Below are 23,437 nucleotides of genomic sequence, written 5' to 3'. Positions count from 1 at the left end.
GGCGGTGCGAGGCAAAACAGGTTGTAGGTTTGAGCCAAGTGGATGAAGGCATTGTGCCGTCCCCATGAGGCACTCCGTGCCGCGGTGGGATGCTCGAAACAGCGGCTTCGTGCGTGCAGGGGGTGACAGCAGCGAGGACCCCTCTGGAACGGCCCCTGGACGGGCTGCGGGCAGCAGCGTGGTGCGGGGCAGAGGTGCTGACAAGCCCATCGGTGTGCTGTCCAAACTGGTTGGGAACGCTCTCCTCTACTTATGCAAACGGCTGGTAATTGAGGAGAGGTTCGTATAATCGTTTGATCTCTCCTCTGCTTCCCTTGGCACGGAGGCTGCATCCTCTCGTGCTGATGTAATCAAACCTGGTGCGGGAAGACGAGGCGTCCTGCGCCGAGAGGGTGCTCACTCACTTCCCGGGAGCGCTTGGCTGCGGCTGTGGGGCTGCCACACGGCTCTGCCTCTGTTGGTATCTACCTGCTTGGAGAACAGAGACCTGGAGGAGCTTACCTGGCCAGGACCGGTGCCAAAACCTCTCTCCAAAGAAGACCTGTGTTGGCTGTAGGCAGGGTGATGATGCTGAGGCTCTAGACCGGACTGGTGCCTCTTGCCAGAAGCCTGGTTGAGGGAGAAGATGGGGCTGTTAGAAGACACTGGGCTGTTCCAGTTCAGGCAGAGCGGGGATACTTGCTTGCCTGGAGATGCCGCCTATCATCCGCATTCGTCTTTGCCAGCGGGCCTTGGCAGTATTTAAGGTTTCAGGAGCGCGCTGCAAACCCTCGCCCCTTCTCCGGCTGCTGCTGTAGCTGTGTCCACCAGGAGAGGACATGGGCAGTGAAGATCCGTAGCAGCCCTCCGCGGGGTTCGTTTGCAGGCCTAGCGGGGCAGGAGGAGCAGGGGAGCTCAGCATCAGCCCGCTGCAGAGAAAGGCTTTGAGGGAGGACCAGGAGGAACGGCACTGCCTCTCCGTCGCATGACTCGGGATAGCATGATATGCGGGGCTATGCCGACCTGCCGCTGGTGGCTCTGGAGCAGAGAGTAGCTGGCAGACCCTCTCTGGGCTGTGTGACCAGGTGAGGGTGGTCGGAGGGGAAGGAGTCCCAATGAGGTGGGAATGTGGGAATGTTTCCCTTCTGGGAGAGGAGGACTTTTCCTGAATCTCGGCAGTTTCCATGAGCGGTAGCTGCCTACGCTGTTCTGGGGAGCGCGAGGCACCGCCAGGCGACCTTGGCTTTCCTTCAGCAGAGCCCTTTGGTCATGAATTTACCTCTGTTTCGGAGGAAATGGCAGTTGTTGCGAAGTTTCCTGGGGATACCTTGCACTCCTCCGCACAGCATCCTCCCCCACGGGCCTTGTGCTGCTATTTGGGATGAGGTTTATGACCGGTGGGGGTGGGAGGATGCAACTGCTGGCAGGAAATGATTGCCAGAGGTTTCCAGCTGTGCCAGAGCCGTGGCGGGGATGGAGCCCACTTGCTGTCCCTCCGGTCCCAAGTCCCGCCTGCGGTTGCAGGAGATGAGCTCTTTGGTCCCACCTGGCACCTCATGCTGCCCACGCTCAAACCGTGTGGCGTGGGGACCTGATCCTTCTGCAAAGAAACTGGTAAAAACACTATTTATTTACTTACTTGCTTTAGATGCGCACAAGCACACATATACCTGCCCGTGTAGGCATGGCTGATGGTGCCATATATCAGGGCACGACCAAGGAACAGCCGACAGGGACGGGGATGCCTTACACTGGGATCGCGAGCAGCTATTTGTGAAACTGCCGTCACTGTGTTCCCTGCGTGTGGCGTGATTTAATCCTGCCTGTGCCCAGCTCTTTCTGTGGCTTCATACCTGTGTGTCCCTGTGACCGAATGATCTCAAATTTAGACTTGAAACCTATTGCCAGGTTTTGCTGTGCAGGTTTTGCCTCTGCATGTTCATGGCTGGGTGCTCTGAAGGCTTTAAAAACTCATCCCTGGGAGATGGGCAGCATCCAGGGAGCTCAGCCCCTGGGACATTTGCAAGTTGCTCCAGCTCCTCTCAGAGCTGCACGTGAGCATGAAGGAAGTTCTTTGGCGGTTTAAGTACTGCCTGCAGTGAAGTTTGGGTCTGGTATTAAGGTTCGGGGCTTTGGCATAAGTTAACGTGATGCAGCGTTACCTTGGGATCCTCTTGACCAGCTTCGCCCTGCAGCCAGAATGTTTTCAAGGCCAATCTGAACATGCAGATTTGAGAGCATGCTACAAACCTGCCTTGAAACAGGCACCTAAACACACCTGTGTGGATCGGCTCGCCCCACTGACCGCATCTGTGGGGCAGCCCTGGGCCAGCGAGGAGGGGGCTCACTGTTCAGGGAGAGCACAGGCATCTGTATTTCCACTGCAAATGCAGCTGGACCACTTCCATGAATGTTTTGTTTAGCCCTGAAGCGTTCACTAGACCTCTTCCTTTGGCAGTGGAGTCCTGCCTACTGCTCTGTATGGATGTTGTGGGAACGTATAGCATGGTCCCGTGTCTCTGATGAGCCTGGATGGGAACACTGATATTGGGGTGTGGGTTGAAACACAGAGAGCATTAGTAGCAGCAGATCCAGGTACAAAGCTTTTTGCTCCGTGTCCCTGTAGCGCAGGCTGGCCTCAATGCACCGTGAGATTTTTGGGTCCTGGAGTCATGAGTTTCAAAATGTAACTACGCACATTTGCGGGGAGAAAATTCCAGGGAGGGCTATTAAATGTCTGACTCAAAGGTCACGAGCCGCAAATAACCAGCGAGAGTAATCAGGGGAAGTATCTCACCCTGATCCGCTTCCCGAGGCCTGATGTGGATCTCATTTACAGGCTCGAACAGAGTATTTTCTGATTTATGTGCTTGACATACCTAAATAATGTGCTTCGCTCACAGGTGTATGTGCATAGTCTGGGTGGTTTCAGGTGCGTTGCTTTTAATCCTGGTTCATGACTTCGGTTGCGGAAAGGGTTTTGTGAATGCACGTGTGACTTTGCCAAACTTTGATCATTGTCTGTCTCAATTTTTTTTTTTTCTGGAAACTTTCTGCAGCAGAAAGTTTGCAAGAATCAGCATAGAAAAATAGGGTTTTACCCTTCTGGAAAAGCTCTCGGGGGCTTTTCATAGAGAAGCATCAGCCTCCTCTTGTTTTGGAGCAGGAATTTGATGTCTGGTAGGGAGGAGAGGGATCCACCCACATCTGGCCAATTCATAAAGCCCTTGAAACTCCCAGTTAACATGCTCCATAAAGAGTTATCAGAATTTGGCAACCGACCGCTCCAAACATTACATCTACCCTGAGCATCATCTGTTCTCTTATGGCTCATGCGGGACGTTGCGTACGGCCTCTCCGCTCAGGGACAGCTGCGGCGGCGCAGGGCTTTCCCCGGAGCTGCTTTCCCCGGAGCTGTGCGGCAGCTCCCCGGCACTCCCCCGGCAGGCACCCAGCAAGTCAAGGAAGGACAAAAATGCCCCAAACGCTCAGATTTCGCAGGGTCCTGCGAGGAAACCCCCTGGAGATGCACGAGCAGATGGAGGTAGGGGGATCAGAGGGGTACGTGGAGCACTGGCTTGGGGTTCCCCCTATTCCCCCCACCGAGAGCTGCGAGACCCGATGGCAGCGCCTGTGTCCCCGCTTCTGGTGTAGCTGGGCAGAGATGCTGGGATGATGCTGGTTTTGTCAATTTTTTGCATGTCTTTGAGGGGAGCATAGGGTTTGGTCCCGTAATTAAAACCAGCATCTTGGTGCATACACCCCAGGGGCCAGGGTGAGGTTATGCGAGGTACCCCGACTCTGGGATTTCCTATTTCTCGAGTTCTGGCTTTGTGATCTTAATGTTATTTCAACATAGTCCTTTTCGTGTGGTTTCTTATTTAAGTGTTTTTAATTTGAACAAATTCCCTCCAGCTAATTTTTGTTACTTGTGCGTGGCTCTGGAGAAGACCTTTTCCTTTTATTAAAGAGGAATGTTTTTAATCACACGCATTCTTCAACCCGGCTGAACTCTGAACCTTTCACAGCTAATCAACATAAGATGGGAAACGGTTTTTTAAAAAACCTGCCTTTAACTGCTGCTCAGCCTCAGACAAAGCTCTTCGCCGTGTGCGATCGCCTCGCGGGCAGCGCTGGCACATGGCACGGCTGCACCGCGCCGCAAAACCCGGCAGCCTGCCTTCATGGCAGGCAGGGCTGAAGGCAGGGATTCACGGCAAGGCGTAGCTCAGATGCAAGTGGTTTGCTCCTTAATAATCTCCCTGCCCTGGTTTGTTTGCTTCTTGCTTTATTTCCCTCTTATATAAGCGCAGCTCTTTGCTGACGGCAGATCTTGCCTCTTTAAAAAAATCAGGAAATGCCAAAGCAAAGATTTCTGTGTTGCTTTTTTTTTGGGGGGGGGGGGGGTGGTGGTGGTGGTGGTGGTGGTGGCTGTCTGTCTGAGAGCAGCAGCATGACCAGTGATTTCCCCTTCGGGGAGTGAGTGACACAAGCTCTGGATTACCACCGCCAGCCTGGGAAACTCGCTGCCACCAGATCTCACCCTGGCCAAAAGCTTAGCAGGAGTCTGAGAGGCTCTTGACTGTTTGCAAAGCAGAGAGCCCGTCGCTGTCTGCACGTTTGCTCCGTGTCTCTCCCCGCCTCGCCGGCAAGCGCACGGGCTCTTGGAGTGCTTCAGTTGTTTTCCCTGTGCTGTGCCGTGCCGGCAGCCTGGAAAATGCTGGTAACCCGTGCCGGGTTGTCGAGCACAGAGCTTGCATTCATGCTTGTACTGCCGAAGGCTTTCCCAGGACGCGCCGGGGAGAGACTCCGTGCCGAAGCTGCTCTTGCCGTGTTGCAATCTCTCCTTTCCGTGGAGGAAGGGTGGAGCTGCCGCGGCTGCTACCTGCCCAGGTGCGGAGCGGTTTGTGCAATGGGCTCGGCAGCCCTGGGCAGTCGCCTCCGCGTGCCGGGACCGCGGCGCGGTTTGCCTCGGCTTCCTCCCGGCGCGCTGGCGTAGCGGCATGTTTTCCTCCCGGTGACCTGGCTACGCAAGGTGACCCAGAAAAACAACCGCGTGGTGCCACGGTGACGGGACGTCCGCTGCGCTTGTGTTTTACTGCCGGGCTACGTGGTGCAAGCGGGGACAAGGCAGCAAGTCATCCCCATGGCTGTCTTAATCTCCCACCCAGGAGAGAGGCTGATGCTGCCTTGCTTTACACCCCAAATACCCGCTGTGTTGTCTGAGCTGAGCAGATAAGCTTTGCGATTAATGATTATTCAGCAGAAGCAGGGAGAAGAGGGAGAAGGCATCCCATCTTTGCAAAGAGGCTGAGTTTTGCTGCGTTTTAACGGCAGGGCCATTTGCAAAGCCGTTTGCCCTGCAAGTGCTGCCCTGGTCCCGCTGCGCTGCTGCTGGTGACATGGTGGCTGCTGAGCCCCTGCCAGCCCCAGCACTTGTGTGAAGACGAGCTTGCCACCAGTGCCGGCCTTCCCATGCGAATGTTCTTACGAACTAAAAATAATTCACAAAAATGTTGGCAGCCGGACATGCAGCCGGGAGAGGAGCCTGTCCCAGAAACCTCCTGCCTCTTCCCTGGGTGGGTGCTCCCAGCTTGCTTCTCCCTGCCCCGGCATTCGGCCCCGCTCCTGGCCATGCGGGTGAGGAAGATGATGGATTCGGCGTCCTGAGGCTGCACAGGGCCAGCAGAGCATCCCGGTCTCAGCCCGTGCATCCCAGTCGCAGCCCGTATATCCCAGTCCCAGCCCCTCCGTGGCCACGTGTCGTGGTGCTGGTGGCTTGTGAAGGGTCCGCTAGGAACCAGCAGGACCCAGGCTGCATTGGGGACAGGGACAGACCCCCCCAGGAGCCATCGTGGGGCTGTGCTTTTGGCCTTCTTTGGGTCAGGGGAAGAGGAGGAGCTGCTCGCCTGGCTGCCTGCCCCCTGAATCATGTGTGAGCATCGGAGGCTGCCGAGGAGGGGAGTTGTTTACTGTAACTCTTGGCGGAGGTCCCGGCATGAAACCCCAAATGAATTCAAGCTGCAGCGGGAGGTCATGGCTGAAACAAACAGCTCCCAGGGCAGCAAGGGCTTTGCAAAGGGGTCCAGAGCTGCTGGAGCCTGGGCTGGAGCAGGAGGGATGCGGGACATCCCCAGGGAGCTGCCACATGCAGGTGCCACGCACCAGAGGGGTCCCAGCATGGGGACAGCGGCCGAGGCTCCTGCCCAGGGGCTGGGCTGTGCTCCCAGTGCTGCCGGTCCTCATCCCTCGCCACCCTGGCACTGGGCACGTAAAGCGTCGTGTTTCTAAGCTCTGGAAAACCTCCCTGAGTTTTGTGGCTTTAGCCCGCGCTGGCCGGGTGTGAAGCTGTAACATCAGGGGCTTTGCACGGGCTGGGACGCCCGCGTCGCCCTGGGGCACTTCAGGCCAGTCCGTGTGCCCGCGGTGCCTTGTTTTGGTCCCATCTTCCCTCTCTCCCTCCTCCTGTAAATTTTGCTAAAATGTCCCCAGCTGAGCGGGGCCTGGTGTAGCGGGGTGCTGCCTGCGCCATCGATGTGCAGAGCTGGGGGGCCGTGGCAGGAGGAGGGTCTGCGCAGTCTCTGCCGGCGGCTCTTCCCTGGCTCCGGTGCCTCTTGGCCGTGGGGATGCTCGACAGCCTTTTTCCTGGCTCTGGGCGAGTGGTGAGAAGTTGTTTTTCTGGCTGCTGGCCGCTGGCCTGCCCGTCCTCCCTCTCCCCCAGCACATGCGTTCCCTCCCACTTCTCCTCTTCCGCTGCTTTGGAGTTTGTTTTTAAAAAGACTAAACCAAATGAGGTAGAGAGGTTCCTAAAGACCCCGCCAGTGCCTTTCCCCTCTGCTCCGTGCAACTATCTGCATCTCCCTCTTTGTCCCTGGAGGTGCCTGTAATAGCCCCTGCTTTGCCCCCAAGACCTTTTTGCCCCAGGGAGGTGCTGTCGGGGCAGCATCAGGCCCTGCCCAGCCTGAGGATGCTGATGGGGAGATGAGATCAAGACTGCTGCTGCTGCTGAGCTTTGGCCGGTGGGAGTTGCCCGTGGGCATTTTTAGCATCACAAGCGGAGAAAGGCTGTGACAACTCTTCTCCGAATGCCATCAGCTCCGAGGACAGAGACTGGGGCTTGGTGGGCTGGTCCCTTCCTCCTCATACCCCTGCTTTCCCTTCTGAATGATGCTTTTTCATGTAAGCAGCTCTTCTCAGTGTCTCAAAGCTGAGTCCGACGGCTGCGGTCCCCCCGGTAGCCCTGCCGTGTTTCCCAGCTCCTGCCCCGTCGTGGTATACAGCAGGACACTGACATTTGGCTGGAGGGGACTGAGGGATGGCCGAGCTTCAGCAGGTTCCTGCAGATAGACAGCGTCACGTGGCGGGGATTTGGCTTGGCTGGGAGCTGTCAGAAGTCCCTGTTTCCCATCCTGAGATTTGCTCGTTACAATCTGTCCTTGTCTGGCTGCCAGCAGCCCAACACGTTGGGTAGTACTACGCATGCCGTGCCGCTGCGTCCCTCCAGCCTTCCTCCGGCCGAGCATCCCCGAGGGGCTCAGCCAGCGCCCGTCCCTCCGTCATCCTCCTCCTCCTCACTGGGAGATGGGAACACATGCGAGCTGAGAAGCAGGAGGTGAGAGCCCGGCTTATCGCTTGCATCCTTCAAAATCGCTGATGTTTAGCAAGATCCAAGGCCCTTTGGGGATTGCTGAAGCTGGGAGGTTTCTGGAGCAGCAGGCAGGTATGGCCTCCCAGGGTGCCGGTGCTGGCACTGTGCTGCAAGGAGGTGGGACGGAGCACTGCAGCCTCTCTGGTAGCGTTGGGATGAATTGTCAGCCCTGTGGACGATGTCATCCATTTTGGGACCACTGGATTCTTGCAGGTGTTGAAAGGCACGTAGAGAGAAAACTTGGGGTCTTCCTGCTTAGGGTAACTTCACTTCGGCTCTTATTCGCCCGTAAAAATGCAGTTGAAACGTACTCATCTGCTTTTGCCATGCCTGAGCCTCAAAGGGGGCTGTGGGGCTCATTCTGCTCATCTCATGGCGTAGCGCCGTGTCCAGCCCCAAGGTCTTGGTGATAACAGGGCAGAGAAGCTCAGCGGCTTTCAGGCTGTGGCTGTTAATATTCCTCAACCTCCATATCGTGCTGGTTATGGTGGGGTAGGCGGGGTGTAGCAATTAGAGCCAATTAAACCCCAGGCAGTTATCAGCAAGATGGGAGAGAGAATGGAGTAAACCCTGTGATGGGGTTTCCTGGGAACATCGGGTCCTTCTCTGGCATGGGCTGGGGTCGGGGACGTTTCTGACATGGAGAATTGAGCTGGTGCAGAGAAGCGTTTGTCCTTGACCAGAGGGAATTTTCCCTGCCTGGGCCACGCAGGAAAGCCAGAGCTGGCCCCGTTTCAGCCGGGCCATGCACCCTGTCGTCTGCACGGATGTGCGCCTGTGGTTATTAATAGTCCCTGTGCCCTCCTTGGGTGAACACGCTCGTGCTCCTTTGCCTTGCAGGGAGGCGTGGGCCAGGGCGGGAGTTTGCTGGGTTTCCCCCTGGCAGAGCTGTTTAAATGCTGCATTATGGGGCAGGAGCCTGCAGAGATTTCTCCTGCAGTACTGCAGTCATCAGCACAAGCTTCCTGATGCCATTGAGGCTGAGGTTTGAACAGCACAGGGTGTGGTCCTCTGTCTATAAAATAACATTTGCATTTGTTTTTTTTTATTTTAATTTAAACTGCTTTTGCAAAACAATTAGCTCTTAGGCTGCAGTGGCCTTGGCCCTGCATCCTGCAAGAGCATTCCCCTTGCAGTGTCTTTTAGTGCTGAATTTCCTGCCTACCTGCCTGTTTCCACCTTCCCCTGCGCTGCAATGCCCGTGGCGAAGCGTGAAGCTGCAGTGGCCACGGCTGCCTTGCACCCGGCTGAGTTTTTGTGGGAGGCCACAGCTCCATCGGGGCTGTCTGTGTGTCCTTCAGTTGCTGTCGTGCTCCCTCATTCTCTTTCTGCCTGTACTTGGCCGGCTCGCTGCCTGCTCAGCGCGGCAGGAGCAGTGCATCTGTGGGTGTCCACATGGCTGGGTGGCTCTTCTGCAGGTTTGTCTTCTGTTTGTTGCAGCTGGAGGCGACCAGCTCTGCCCTGCACTGGCCCGTGGCACGTGCAGGATAAATTAAGCAAAGCTTTAGGAACTGGTCGGTGAAAATCCCCTGCTGCAGTGGGTGCTCTGACACTCTGTGTAGTTGGGACTATTTTAGGTGTTCCCATGAGGATGGGGGATTCACCACGTGGGGAGGCTGTGCATCCAGGCAGGGCGGGAGCATCTTAACTTTGCAAAGCAATTCTCAGCTGTGGTGTCAGAGAGAGATGCCTGCAGCACCTCGAAGACTCTCCAAGGCTGTATGATTTACAGGATTTTTTTTGCCCAGATGATGGAGGAGACTTTTGCAGGCAGTAGATTGTGTGTGGCAAGCCCTTCTCAACGGCAGGACGTGTTTCTCACAGTGCCCTTCTGTGCATTGGGACATAACCCGGGCCCCATCCTGATATTTTCCCTACCTACCTAGGAGGGTGGTCTGAGCCGGACAGGGACTGAGCTGTGCCCCTCTTTGTGTCTCCACAGCTGCTGTGAACCCGTGCACCTCCCCACGGGTGCCCCAGACCGTCCCCATGGACCTGCGGATCGGGCAGCGCGTCGTCAAGCCCGGCTCTGACACCACCTTGCTGGCCCTGAAGCACACGCAGCAGCTACAACACCAGCTCTTCCTCGCCAGCCTGCACCAGCAGCAAGTGGAGCAGCTCGCCCACCAGCACGTGAGGGTATGGGCACCCCGGGGTGCAGGGGGGGACCTGCACCTACTTTCGGTAGCAGCTGAGTGAGGACTGGGCACTTTGAAGAATTAATTTTGCCCCTAAAGCACGTAGCTCATGGTGCTGTGCATGTCTGCCAGCAGTGCCCTGCGTTGGGGCTGGCTTTGTCCGAGCTCCCATCTCTGGCAGGGATTAAGAGGAAGAGGCTGGAAATCCCAACCCCCAAATTACCTTCCCAGGTGAATTCCTTCTTTCCCCTGAGCTGGAGAGTTTGTAGTGCTTTTTAGCTAGCCCGGAGACCTCTCTGACACAAGGAGGCTGGTTAGGGAGTCAGGTGGGGGTTTCGTGTCTTACTTTCAGGCCAAATCTCCATCCTGCCAAGGCCAGCAGGAGGGCTGGGGCCTCCTGGGATGTGCGAAGCAGGGAAATGTTTTCAGCCGCATACCATGTGTGCTGAGCGAGGAGCCAGAGCGACTGGACAGGATGCCTGGTGTCTGTGATCTGCCACTCCGCTTGGCCACTGCTGTTTCTCTGCCCTAAAGGCATGGCTTACTCACTTTACAAGCTAATTTGCTTTTCTGGGAAGTCTTCACTGAAATTCTCTAGTGTCACCCGGAATAGCACCCCTGCCCTGCACAGCTTCTGCTGCCAGACTCTGCATTGTCACAAAATTACAGCAAGGTTTAGCTTGGATGGCTTCTCTGGAGGCCCCTCCTGAGAGCAGGGCCAACTTCAGAGGTAGGGCAGGTTGTGGAGGACCACGTCCAGGCGAGTCGTGACCATCTCTAAGCAGAGACATCACCCCCTGCATGTCCTAGTCGCAGGGCTGCACCGTGCTCATGGCAGGAATCAGTTCCATATATCCAAAAGGGATTCCCTCATGGCACGTCTGTCCTGTTGCTGCTCATCCTTTTGCTGCACCTCCATCTGCTCTGGAACCCGCTTTGGGTGGTAGAAGATAAAGTTGTAGCCCCTCGCCTCTAGACTAAACAAGCCGAGCCTCATCTGCTTCTCTCACGTCCCATGTGCTCTGGTCTGAGCACCAGCCCCGCTCTTGGTGTGTGGCATGTGCTCACTGGTCCCAGTAACCTTGTCTGGAAGCCCTGGGGTTGTCATACTGAGGCTTTTTGGGAGAGGCTGAGCATCAGCTTGGTCCACACAAGGTGAGTTTGAGATGCTGCTGCTGCTGCCACGACTTTTGGGTGCTTGGAGGGATTAGTGCTTTCTGACTTCCCTGTCAGATGGGATCATCTCTGAAAACCTCAGCTCTAGAAAACACCAAGATCCAAACTTTTAAGACTACTATTCCCTTTTTTAGTCAACTATGATTTCTATTTTTTGTTGTATTACAACATGACCTAGCTACAGATATGTCAAAACATCATGAAAGGCGTCAAGTTGAAACGGACTGGTTTGAGTTTTACAATGTCCCTGGGGAGAGCATCTCTGGAGACAAAAGATGCATCCGGTTTGCTGTGATGAAACAACTTAACGCATTCTTGTCGGCCAGGGTTGCCCATCACGTTTCCAAAAATGACATAATGGACCATTTCAGACATGCTCCATCACAGTGTCATCATGTCTTGGGCTTGGGGAGGGGGTAAGAGGACTTCGGTCTACGTTGGGTGAGGCTGGGGTCTCCTGGTGCTGACGTCCCTCTCCTCTCACAGGTGACCATGGAGTCCCCGCACCGCGAAGCTGAGCCTGGGCAACAGGAGCAGGAGCTGCGGCAGATCCTCAACAAGGACAAGAGCAAGCGAAGTAAGAGCCTCCGTGTGTCTGCCGGCACGTGGCACTGGGTGCCAAATCTCTGTCTGAGGAGCCGTGTCCCTGAAACTGGGGTGACTTGGCTCACAGAGGGGGTGAGATTTTAGAAGGGGGCTCAGCAGGTGGTTCTGCTGTTATCCAGACCAAGCTCTGCCCGCTCTTGGTCTAAAGGCACGTGATAGCATCCATGCCACTGAGCATCTCCGTCCTGTGCATCAAACTGAGCTGTGCTCTGTGCCTGCCTGGGGCCAAAAGAACTACTTAGTGCCTATGGGGAAGTCTGGTCCTCCTGAGCAGCAAGCAGCAATGCCAGCAAGTTGCTGGCAAGAGATTTTTTTGGCTCTGGCCTGGCTGGTGTTTGTCCTTCATGTCCTTCCTAGCAATGCCAACTAGGTGGTCACAATAGATCTCCATGCTAAAGTTGCATTGTGCCCTATGGCCGCTGCAGCAGTGCTACCGACGCTGACAGTGCCTGTGACTGCACTGGGCAGGGCATGAGTTTACCTCTTGAACTTACAAGCCCCAGGCTGGAGAACCTGTGGCAGTGGGGAGAGGTTAGTGAGTCCCCCCATGCTGGGCAGAAAAATTTGCAAACCCTGTCTGGCTGCGATCTCCCTGCGCCATCTAGTGCCAGTCGCTGCAGGGAGCTCGCAGGGAGCTTGCTCTGAGCTTTTGGATGTGCAGCGCTCTGCATCACAACCCAAAGATGCAGCTGCAGCATGCATTGGATGCGCTGCGCCCATCCCAGTGTCCATGAGCCTACTGTCCACCTGCCCGTCCAGTCTGAGCTCTGTCGGGATGCTGACATTTTCCCTTAGCTCCCACGTGGCTGCGGAGCACAGGCTTGCCCTGCTGTGGTTCACAGGGTTGATGGGGCTAATTGCAATGCTGAAAACGCAGTGCCTGCCCTTTTCATGCCATTCCTGAGCAAACAGCTCCTGTGAACACAGTCAGCTTGGCACGGCTGAGCACGACAGCCTACACGCAGCCCCTTCGTGCACTCTGGGAGTTAATCATACAAATTAATTAACTAACTTGTGCTCAGAGGTGCCAAATGCTGGCACAGAAGCGTGGAACATCCCTGTTGTAACCACAGAGTGTTCCTGCTGGAATGGATGGATGGGGATATGGCCTGGCATGGGTAGGAGTATGGGAACGGGCCCTAGTGGGGTGCAGGGGGAGGTATCCCGAAGTGGGAAACCACATGGGAGGCTCATGGCAGCCGGAGGCTGGCGATTGCAGCACGCTGCAGCAGTCAGACCTCTGTGTGTGGGTGTTTCACCACCACACTGGAGCCAGGTGTTGAACGTGGGTCGCTGCTGTTTGTTTGCCAGTGGGTCATGGTAAGTCTTATGCTCTTCTGGAAGAGCACAGCTCCATCAAGAGATTCAGGAGCCTCAAAGCTATCCCCTGAACTGTTTGGAGGTGCTTTATTTTTCTTGCTGTCTCTTGTGCAAGCTGTCCCCGTTCGGGGGCAGAGTGTGGCTGCGTGGGGAGCTGAGGTGCAGGACAAGCAGAGCTGTGTGCCATCAGCTGGAAATTATCAGCATGTAGCACAGGCTCAAAAAGCCCCAGGGCGCAGTGTCTCTGGAGAGGCTTCAGAAGGATCCCATGCACCCGTGGGAGTTTTGTCGCTGCTGTATGAGCCACATCGTGCTTTCATGCCCTCTTTATTCTGTGGGTGTCAGCTTATACCTGCTCTCTCTGGCTCAGGTGAAGCAGGCAGATCCGCAGCTGAGACTCGCCTCTGGCGATGCTCTGCCTCTCACAAGCCACGCTCCCAATGCTCAGTGAGGCGCACACTAAAAGATCAGGCTCCTGAGATGACATGGGAGAGCAGAGAGTGGGACAGGGATGCTTCCCTGACTGTCTAGGAAACTCCAATTGCCCTAGCTGGCCTTTCTCTCCCTGAGCCCATCTTGACCTGAGAACTGCACCAAGCATCTCTGCAGGGTTTTCTCAGTGTCTGTGTGCTTGTAGGGGTTCTCCAGCCATCCTGGCATTGCTTGTGGAGCTGTGGGGCCACGCTCATGTTTGCGGGGATCCTTCAAAGTGCTCTGTGTTGGCTCTCAGCCCTTTGTGGTCACTGCTGGTCTTTCTGCAGGTGCTGTGGCCAGCACGGTGGTGAAGCAGAAGCTGGCTGAGGTCATCCTGAAGAAGCAGCAGGCAGCTTTGGAGAGGACCAGCAACCCCAACCCTTCAGCCATGCCATACAGGTAAAACAAGAGCATCCTCTGGCCTGCCCCGAGCAGGACATCTCCTTGGGACCTGGAAAAGGTGGCTGTTTATCTTGGGCAAGATCTTGCCGTTATCTTCCGCTTCCTGGTCTTTAGAAATACTGTTTAGTGCTAAACATCTGTTGGGTTGAGATAGCTTGGTTCTGCGTGAAGTGCTTGCAGGAGGTTGATGAAGCTCGCACGTTGTCTTCCCTGACCTCATTGAACTTTGATGGCTTGTCCCACTCCTGACCCAAAAAGTACTGCCAGGCTCCTTGTCTTTTGTCCCAAGACAAGGCAAAACCAGGAGCTGGATTCCTTCTATAGGTGCTTGTGGTAGCGGACAGGACAAGCCTTTCTGGCCACTGGCAGAAGGGCTAGCACATGCCCAGGAAAGGCAATGCCCTGTGGGCCACCCTTGCCTTGGAGGGCATAGCGTGGGTGGCACGTGACTGCCAACTGGGAATGTTCTCTAACAAGATGTCTTCTCCCCATAGGTCTCTGGAGCCTCTGGATCCTGAGGGCCCTTCCCCTCCTGTGCTCAGCACCTTCCTGCCCCCTGTCCCCAGCACTTCTCTTGACCCCCCGGAGCATTTTCCACTGCGGAAGACAGGTAAAGCCTTGGGGATAATGCCGTCTCCCTCCCGCCATGATATCCTCGCAGCCTGCTTGCAGGGGACGGCTGGAGCTGAGAAGTGGGGTGGCCTGGCCCCTCAAAACCAGTCCAGCTTAACCCTCATCAGCAGTGGGACTGGGACTAACCACCTTGTCTGCTTGCAGCATCTGAACCCAACCTGAAGGTGCGTTGCAAGCCCAGGAAGTGCCTTGACCGACGCAAGAACCCCTTGACGCGGAAAGAGAGCGCTCCCCCTTCGCTCAAGAGACGGCAACCCGAGGCGATCGGTGAGGGCTTCACCTGGATGGTGGGGGGTTCGGAGAGACCTTGGGGCCAGGCTGGAGCAGCTATGGTCTGTCCAGGACCCTGTGTCACATCTGCTTGGGCGGCGTATCTCTGGGGCTTGGCACGTTATCGGTGCCCTCCTCAGGACACAGCCCATGGAGGGAGGTTTCTGCCGTGATGGTGCAGGGATAGATGAGCCAGGAAAGGATGTTGCTGTAGCTGTACCCTGCTGCTTTTCGGGCCCAGGATGGACCTACAAGGCTGGAAGGGTCCAAGGCCCTGAGCAAATGTGGCTGGTCAGGATTCCTCACCATGGTGTGCTGCGTCCCACGCTGGTAGGGCAGCTCCCTCTTCACTGTGCCAAAGGGAGATTTGGCCCTAGGAGGGTGGTGGGCAGCTGTTAGAGGGAGGGAGGGCTATGAAGGGTTGGGGCAGGGGCTGCGCAGCCCTTCTCTGGGTGCTTGTGCCCATCTCCCCCATTTGTTTTCCCTGCGCAGACTCCTCCCCAAGCAGTAGCAGCACCCCCGTGTCTGGCTGCAGCTCTCCCAACGACAGCCTTCCCGCTGAGCACGGAGCGCTCCCCGCTGCCTCCGGCATGGCCCATGAGGTGAGTTCTGACAGCCTCACAGCCAGAGGGCTTGCGGGCTGGGGCTTCTTGACCCTAGGGTTGGGTGCCCTGATCCTCCTCCCATCCTAGGCTCAGCCGAAGGTAGCATCCCCCCCCAGGGACCCCAAGCCCTGAACCCCGCTGCCCAAGAACTGCCCTTAGCCCTGCTTTCCCTGCACGGTGGGATCCTCTGCCTGGCCCAGCGCTGCTTCTGACACACTGTCCTCCATCTCAGTGTGCATTTCTTGTCTCCTAGCATATGTGCTGTCCCCATGGGTCCCCGATGCCCCTTGCCCTGGCCTCAGGCATTCTGCCAGGCAGCTGGGGCTCAACCACCCTCTTTTGCTGCCTGTGCCAGAGCTGCTTGTCCCACGCTGAGCTCTGCCGCTGCTGGAGCAGGAAACTAATGAATTGTGTTTGGTGCAGACACCCCTGGCCCAGCGCCTGATGATGCAGGAGAGCTCACTGGCCCAGTTTGCCCTGCAGAGTGCAGCTTCCCTTCCGGCCATCACACTGGGATTGCCGGCTACCACTAGCGCCAGGGTAGGTAGCCAGGTTGTAGGTAGCCCCAGAACTGGGCTGAGGGTTCCCACAGGGCAAGGAAGCCCTTTCCTTTGGGCCTGGGGTTCCTGGGGTAACGCCAGGCATGTGCTGGCTCTTGAGTATTCACAGGTGCCGCCCGTGGGCACGGTGAAAATATGCTGTCCCCTCCTCATGCTGTGTCCTGGCAGGTTGCTAACCCAGTCCTCCTCCTCTCTGCAGGGAGAGACAGATCGCCGCCCCCTCTCCAGCCTGGCACACCGGGTGCCCGTGCTGAACGGACCTGTCCTCACGGGCACGCACTCGCCCATGTTCATACCAGCTGGCTTGGAGCAGCACGAGGCTGGGAGCCCCTTATCCCCTCGGCTCCAGCCCGTCATCATCCTCGAGCCCTCAGTCACCCACACTCCACTGGTGGCGGGTAAGTGATGGCGGCTCGGTGATGGTACTGAGGCTGTGTCAGTGCTGGCAGGGCTCAGCGTGGAGCTTCGCTTGGGGCAGGCAGGTTTTCTGGGTGCTGGGAAAGCCCAGTGGCCTTGATTTTTCCATGACTGTGCCGTGAGCCGGGGCTGATGGAATGGAAGACGTTGACCCTGGTTCTGGCTAGCCAGCAAGCATGGCCTTGCCATGGGTGAAACCAGAGTTCTGCATGTACCATGGCCTGGACAATGCAGAGAGCACCATAGCTTTGGCTCTTCTCTCCACGTGCCCATTGCCCTGCCTCAGCTGGGCTGGTGTGGAGCTGTTCACCCTTTCTGCAGCCCAGAGGCCCCCTCCAAGGGTTCTTTCCTACCTCTTCCTAGGCTCTTGTGCCAGCAGATTTCACTACAGATCCTGCGTTCAGCAGGGCAGCTCAGACCTCTTGGCTGTGCTCTAGCTGCCTTATTCCCCCCCAACCCCTCTAAGTAATCCGCTCTGACTACAGCAGAGAGAGAACTGGCCTCTTTGTGCTGGTTTCTAGCTCCATCTCTCCCTGCCCTGTCATACCTGCAGTGAAGGAAGCTTCTCCCATTGAGGATGAAGCTGAGGGAGGAGTGAGATTATTGAGGTCAGCCAGATCCTGTCCCCAGACCTCTGTGGGCTGTGTGATGCCAAAGCGATGGGGACAGAAGGAGGAGACCCATAAAGGCACAGCCCATCCATCCTAGCCTACCAGATACTGGGCTCCAGGGCTGGGTCACTGGCATTTTTACGGCTGTCTGGAGATAGTCTGTATAGGTACAGACAGCACTGCTGCTTGCCACGGTGTGGGCTGACAGCTCTGCAGGGTGTTACGTCTGCCCAGTGGACAATGTCACCCCTCACTTCTCTTTCCTCTCCCCTCCAGTGCCAGGTCTGGGAACGGTCCCCTTCTCCTTCGCCCCCTCGCTCATCTCTGCAGAGCGCCTGTCGCTCCCAGGCCACCATAAACCGCTGGGCAGGACCCGCTCGGAACCCCTGCCCCAGAACCCCAAGGCCATCCAGCAGCAACTGGTGTACCAGCAGCATCACACCCAGTTCCTGGAGAGACTCAAGCAGCAGACGCATCTGGGCAAGGTAAGTTATGGAGGCCCAGCTGCGGTGTGTAGGAGGCAGTGGGAGACAGATGCTAGAAGGGTGCACGATGGCATCATTACCTGCTGGGCAGTGAGTATTAGATGTCCAGGGCCAATCCCTAGCCAGGAACGCGAGGTGCTGCCTTGCCCAGACTCGTAGCACCAAGCTGAGGGTACCTGCTCAGCTTCCTTGGCTCCCACGTCCATTGTGCTCCTGCCCTGAGATGCCCTGCCACCCCCCATGACTTTCTTGGCCTGACCTGTCCCCTGCCACCTCTCTGTGCTCATTTGTGACCCCTCCGGCTGCAGCGCATGGCTAAATCCAGTGAGAAGCCCCGTCTGCGGCAGATCCCCTCGTCGGAGGACATGGAGGCTGAGGGGACTCTCCCAGAAGCCGGGGCTGAGAGCAGTGACCCAGCAAGGGCACGCGTGGAGCCCACACGGCCGGGAAGCAGCGTGAAGGAGCCTGAGAGGACACAGAAGATGATGCAGCCTCAAGAGGAGCTTGTCCTACAGCAGGTACACAAGGGCTGGCAGAGATGAGAGAGAGCCCTGGGGAGGGGTCTGGGCTGCCAACCTGGAGCAGCCCTTTTCCTACTGGGCACAAGGAGCCCATGGGCAAAAGGGACGATGCCTTCCCTGGTGGCCCCAAGCTGTGGAGAGCCCTCGGGGTGGTTTGAAGCCTTCGTAACAGGCTCAGGAGTGGGCTGTAAGAGGTGGAGTGCCTAGCCTTGTCCCTCTCTCCAGTTGTGGCTTAAATGCTTTGAGCATTAGACCTGAACAGGCAGCACGCAGAGATCTCTGCCCTGCAATTTGGAACAATTCTTTTCTCTGTCCCTTGGTGTCTCCCCTTTGAGGCTTTGCACAAACCCAGCAAAGCTGGTAGCATCTTGAGCCTGAGAAGATTCCGATCAGACCCTGAGAGCCACCTGTGTAAAGGGGTGCTGTGTGGGTAAGGACACAGGCACCACGTCTGTACCTTCCTTGAGCATGGGGCAGTTCGCTAGGACAGCGATGAGAGCTGCAGCCACCCCTGGTGTCAGTAAGGCTGGGCATCGTCCTCCAAATTGCTACGCCTTGCTGCCCAGCACTGCAAGGCTGAGCCAGCAGAGAGCAGCAGATGCTGCCTGACGTGTCCCAGCTCCTGCAAACCAGCTCGGAGCCCCCCGGCATGGAGGGGGCCGTCGTATCCAGACCCTGGGGGGGTGCACAGTGGATGCTTCCCCTCCCTGTGCTGGGTGATGCTCCTCTTGCCGCCCTGGTGCCTTGCTCCGACTGTCGTGCTCATCGCCATGTCTCTCCATCAGGCCTATCTCTGGGATTCCTACCAGCGCGTGCAGCACCAGCTCCTCAAGCGGCAGCCCTTGGCCGACTCCCCCGTGGTCCCCACCATCCATGCGGGGCACAGGCCCCTCTCCAGGGCTCAGTCATCTCCTGCCACCGCAACCGTCTCCCTTCCTGCCCAGGACACAGCCTCCAAGACGCTCTCCCTGCCTGTGCAGGAGCAACCAGCTAAGCCGCACTTCACAACAGGTAGAGCCCAGCCCCTGTGCGGGGCTGTCACAGCTGGAGCAGTAGCAGGGGCTGGTGACAAGAGCTTGGAAGGGAGGTGGGGATGCCCAGGGGCAGCTTAGCATCAGTCCTGGTCACTCCCAGACTCATAAATGCTTGGGAGCACTCTGGCTGGCTGCAAAAAGAGCAGAGCAAGCCATGAGAGTCCCCTTCTCCTTATCTAAGGTGGCTTTTCCAAGCAGGACTTGTCCATCTGGCCCCTTGACTGTCATCCTGGTCCAGCGATGCTGGCAAGGTTCAGCTCTCTTACATATCCAAGGCAGGATTTGCTTCAAGCATGTTGGGACAGAGGCTCCCATGGTTTGACAGAGGTGTTTCAGTCAAACCAAATAGTTATGGGTGTGTGGGACTCCTGAAAAGGAGCTGAATTAGGGCTGAATTAGCACCATTGAGGCCTGGGTGTCCAGTCCAGTCCAGTCTTGGGACCAGCAGCTCTCCTTGTGCTTTGCAGGGCTGGTTTACGACTCGGTGATGCTCAAACACCAGTGCTCCTGTGGCGACAACAGCAACCACCCAGAGCATGCGGGCAGGATCCAGAGCATCTGGTCCCGTCTGCAGGAGAGAGGGCTGCGCAGCCAGTGCGAGGTGAGGGTGAGCGGCAGGGTGGGAGCCGGACGACTGTGCGGGAGGGGGATGCTGGTATGAGCAGATCTGATGCTAGTGGTGTGATAGGGTATCTTGCTCCCACCTCTGTCCCTTTTGCTCCCAGATCTTCTCAGCCTGCTTACCACCATTATCCAGAGGGCTTGGACTTGTCCATTGCTGGCAGTGCCAAGTTGGAGTGTGCTGGTCTGACCATCTCCAGCTTTGGATGGCAGCAGCAGTCTGCTCTGCTGGAAGATGGGCGTAGGGACAGGCATGATCCTTATCGAAACGGGGTGTTTTGCCAACTCTGGGAACATCAGTGTCAGTTCCAATCTGTTAGAAACCTTGCCCTGGTCTAGCTGGGCTGACTGGTCCACACAAGGCTCTGCAGTTATAGGAAGGTGGTGCTGGCATTCCCTATGCTCAAGTTCAAATCCAATGCAAGAAGCAGTGTTCAGCCTTGCAGCTGCCTCACCAGCTGCGGTGATACGAGGTGTGGCTGTACTCGGACAGCAGGACATGCCACCTTCACCCTCGGAGGCTGGCACGCGTGGGTGGGAAAACCTGTTTTCTCCCACCTGGAGCGGCTTGGTCACAGCCCCTGTCTGCCACAGTGTCTGCGGGGACGCAAAGCCACCCTGGAAGAGCTGCAGTGCGTCCATACCGAGCGCCACGTCTTTCTCTACGGCACCAATCCCCTCAACCGCCTGAAACTGGACAACGGGAAGCTGGCGGGTGAGTCCACATTCACACCGCTCCCTTGGGCAGCAGTGTGCTCGCCTTCTGCCTGTCACTGCCCACACATCCACACCGGGGTTCGGAGCACCCTCAGCCATGGGGACCGCACTGAGCAGCTTCCCTGGAAGCTGGTCTTAATTCTGGCCAAGCAGCCCAAACCTCCCTCCCTGTGCCGTGTGCCCTGTCCCCCACCATTCCCCAGTTTCTCAGCTCTGAAGTCCTCCCTGTCCTCTCTGCCTGCAGGGATCCTGTCACAGCGGATGTTTGTCATGCTGCCCTGCGGAGGGGTGGGGGTAAGTGCTCGATCTCTGCTCTGGCCGGTTTTGGATGGGGTTATTCCTTTCTTCTGTCCCCAGCGAGGGCCTCCTCGTGGGCTTGAGTGGAGAGGGAGCTCCCGAAGCCTTTGGGCTGCCGAGGCTGGGTAGCCTCAGGTGGGAGCACTCCATCTGTGGGCAAGCTGTCGTTGTACCAGAGCTTCCCCCTGTCCTCGGGATGGACCTAAGCATCCCAGCCTTGAAAGGGGATCCTTTATGCCTCCTTACTCTAAGGGCCCCAGGAACCAAAAGCCCCTCACAGCCATTTCTAAGAGCCTGAGGTGGTAGAAGGGAGCAAGCTAGTGGGACGGCTGGGGAAAGCTGCAAGCCGTGGTCCCCGTTGAGGGAGAGGAGCAGTGTCGGGGGACAGCAGCTCGCCACTTCCCTCCAGGCACTTCTGTGGCCTCTCCTTTCACAGCTTGCCGTCCTGGTTTCTCTCCATTCATTGCGTTCTCCTCTTTTCCTCTCTCCCCCCTGTCTCTGTCCTTCTCTCTCTCTTTCAGGAATGGTCTCACTCCATGCCTTCCTGCTGCCTCTTCTGGTTCTTCTCCTCTCCTTGCCCCCACTGCTGGGCACCAGCTCTTCTCAGCCCCGTTTGCATCTACTTTCCCCGCTCTGCTTCCCCCTCCCTGCTCTCCTCTCGCCTGTGCCCCAAAGGCGGGGGGGCTGGAGCTGCCTCTCTCCGTGGGCAGAGGGGAGCCTTTGAGTTGCACACATGGCGTTGATCAGAAGAGACTTGAGTTTTCCGGCTCTGGCTCGGCCCTTGACGTGATCCTGATCAAACCAAGATGTTTGGTTAAATAAAATAAGATAAAGAAGGTAACGAGCGTTTTCTCAGTCACTCCTTCCAGCCCTCGGGTGCAGGGCGAGATGCTCTGTGCGGAGCTCGGCTGGGGGCTGGGGCTGACAGCAGGCACAGGAGCTGCCATCCCGGCCAGCAGCACCAGGGAGCTGCTGGGGAGCTTGCCCCATTTTTTGTGCGAGGTGGTCCGGCTCCATGATGCCCGGCCCTTCAGCCCGCATGGGACTTCAGCCCCTGGCCCTGAGCAGGGTGGCTGGCAGAGAGTGTGGGTCCTGTGACTGAGATCTCCTCCACCGATGCCTTGTCCCTGTCTGACCGATCTTCTTGCTTTCAGGTGGACAGCGATACCATCTGGAACGAGCTGCATTCCTCCAACGCTGCCCGCTGGGCCGTGGGCAGTGTCACCGAGCTGGCCTTCAAGGTGGCCACCAGGGAGCTGAAGGTAGGCTGGCTTCACGTGGAGGTCCCAGAGCTGTGCATCACCCCGTGGCCAGGCAAGAGGGAGGCTGTGGGGTCTCACCAGCCGGCACCAGGTGGTCCCAGCCTTGTGCTGCTGCAGGCTCCATCCCCAGCTGTATCCATGGGGCAGGACCAGCCAGCCGGGGGTGGAGGGGGTGCACGACGCTGGGGGTAGCAGCTCTGATCACCTTGCCTTTGTTTTGTCCCCAGAACGGCTTTGCTGTGGTGCGGCCACCTGGACATCACGCAGATCCTTCCACTGCCATGTAAGAGCCCCTACCCAAGCCACTGGTCTTTGGGCTGGCATGTGGGAAGCCCCAAAAAACAGCTCTTTGGCTCAAAATCACTCCGGACTAACCTCTCCCAGAACCCATCCATATCCAGGCCAGGGGGGAGAGGGGAAAGGGTGAGCCCACCCTTCGTGGAGCACGTGGGCCAGGAGGGAAGGGTTGCTCAGGAAGGGCCCTAGAGTGTTAACTGGCTCTGACTCCTTCTTTGCAGGGGATTCTGCTTCTTTAACTCGGTGGCCATTGCCGCAAGGCAGCTGCAGCAGAAAGGGAAACTCAGCAAGATCCTCATTGTGGACTGGGTAAGTCTCCTCTGTCCCCCAGCGTGTCCCTGCTCCTCCCCAGGATGTCCCCAGGAGCGGGTGTCTGCCCCTCATCCCAGCTCTGGTTTGGAGCTGGACCGGAGAGCAGCAAAACCTCTTTTGGGGACTGGCTGCCAGGAGTGTGGCTGAGAACCACAGGAGCAGATCCTGGGGATGGGGGACCCAGCCCTAGAGCAGGGTAGAGATCCAGTTGCTTTTAGCTCCGTTAGGCTATTGGGCTGCCCTGAAGGCTGAAAAAAGGACCGTTCTCCCAATCTTTCTCTCCCTCTAGGATGTTCACCATGGCAATGGGACCCAGCAGATCTTCTACAGAGACCCCGATGTTCTCTACATCTCTTTGCATCGTCACGATGATGGCAACTTCTTCCCTGGTAGTGGGGCTGCTGATGAGGTAAAAAAGACTGACAGGCTGCAAGGTCTGTGCATCTCTGGGAAGGGGAGCGCTGATGACAAAGGCGAGAGCCAGAACAGGGCACTGCTGGGTTTGAGCAGAGGGTAGTTTTGTGTCAGTGCTTTGCGGGCTCCTTTCCTCTTGATGCCTGATCCTGCCTGGTTCACCCAGCTGGCTGCAGAGCTGAGGCTTCATCCCAGCCTGCAGCCAGCAGTGCAAGGACGGGGACTGATGGCTGCGTGGCTCCAGGAAACGTCAGGAAAATGCCATGGCTTCTGCTGCTCTTCAGCAAGCTTTGCACACCCAGCTGGCTCCTGTGGCACAGAGCAGGGGGTCTGGGACACCCAGCCCTGCCTCCTGGGAGCCTGGCAGAGGTGGAACCTGCTCAGGGCAATGCCCCAGCATCCCTGCAGGCCACATCCAGGCCTTCACTGCTGTCCTTGCTCTCTCACAGGTTGGTGCTGGCCCTGGTGAGGGATTTAATGTCAACGTAGCCTGGACTGGAGGGCTCGACCCCCCCATGGGTGACCCTGAGTATCTGGCTGCTTTCAGGTACTGTTCCTTGTGTTTCTGCTCATCTCCTCTTTCTCTCTGTGTCAGGCTGAGCCAGCACTTAACACCTCTTGCTTGTTTTTTACCCACG

At 57.3% G+C, this 23,437-nt stretch overlaps 1 protein-coding gene across 5 annotated transcripts in view; it reads left to right on the top strand.

Annotated features, from left to right (window-relative positions):
- The window catches only part of HDAC7 (histone deacetylase 7), a 90,846-nt gene that overhangs the window by 64,213 nt on the left and 3,196 nt on the right, over window positions 1-23,437 (top strand). For 3 of the 5 annotated variants that reach the window (XM_049818716.1, XM_049818718.1, XM_049818714.1), the window contains exons 2-20: window positions 9,570-9,766; window positions 11,428-11,518; window positions 13,629-13,740; window positions 14,238-14,353; window positions 14,521-14,643; window positions 15,139-15,248; window positions 15,675-15,791; window positions 16,011-16,209; window positions 17,116-17,324; window positions 17,633-17,842; window positions 18,631-18,856; window positions 19,347-19,480; window positions 20,095-20,215; window positions 20,462-20,511; window positions 21,669-21,776; window positions 22,004-22,059; window positions 22,295-22,382; window positions 22,675-22,794; window positions 23,249-23,346. In XM_049818716.1, coding sequence (XP_049674673.1) covers window positions 9,570-9,766; window positions 11,428-11,518; window positions 13,629-13,740; window positions 14,238-14,353; window positions 14,521-14,643; window positions 15,139-15,248; window positions 15,675-15,791; window positions 16,011-16,209; window positions 17,116-17,324; window positions 17,633-17,842; window positions 18,631-18,856; window positions 19,347-19,480; window positions 20,095-20,215; window positions 20,462-20,511; window positions 21,669-21,776; window positions 22,004-22,059; window positions 22,295-22,382; window positions 22,675-22,794; window positions 23,249-23,346 — 2,485 coding nt within the window. Of the gene's footprint in view, window positions 1-3,372; window positions 3,524-9,569; window positions 9,767-11,427; window positions 11,519-13,628; window positions 13,741-14,237; window positions 14,354-14,520; window positions 14,644-15,138; window positions 15,249-15,674; window positions 15,792-16,010; window positions 16,210-17,115; window positions 17,325-17,632; window positions 17,843-18,630; window positions 18,857-19,346; window positions 19,481-20,094; window positions 20,216-20,461; window positions 20,512-21,668; window positions 21,777-22,003; window positions 22,060-22,294; window positions 22,383-22,674; window positions 22,795-23,248; window positions 23,347-23,437 lie in introns of those variants that run through there. The other 2 variants (XM_049818719.1, XM_049818717.1) reach the window with 2 other exon arrangements.

The sequence above is a fragment of the Accipiter gentilis genome, chromosome 16, assembly GCF_929443795.1.
Source record: "Accipiter gentilis chromosome 16, bAccGen1.1, whole genome shotgun sequence".
Taxonomy (NCBI): domain Eukaryota; kingdom Metazoa; phylum Chordata; class Aves; order Accipitriformes; family Accipitridae; genus Astur; species Astur gentilis.
Note: the sequence above shows the minus strand (reverse complement) of the source record. Positions and strands in the feature narration are given on the sequence as shown.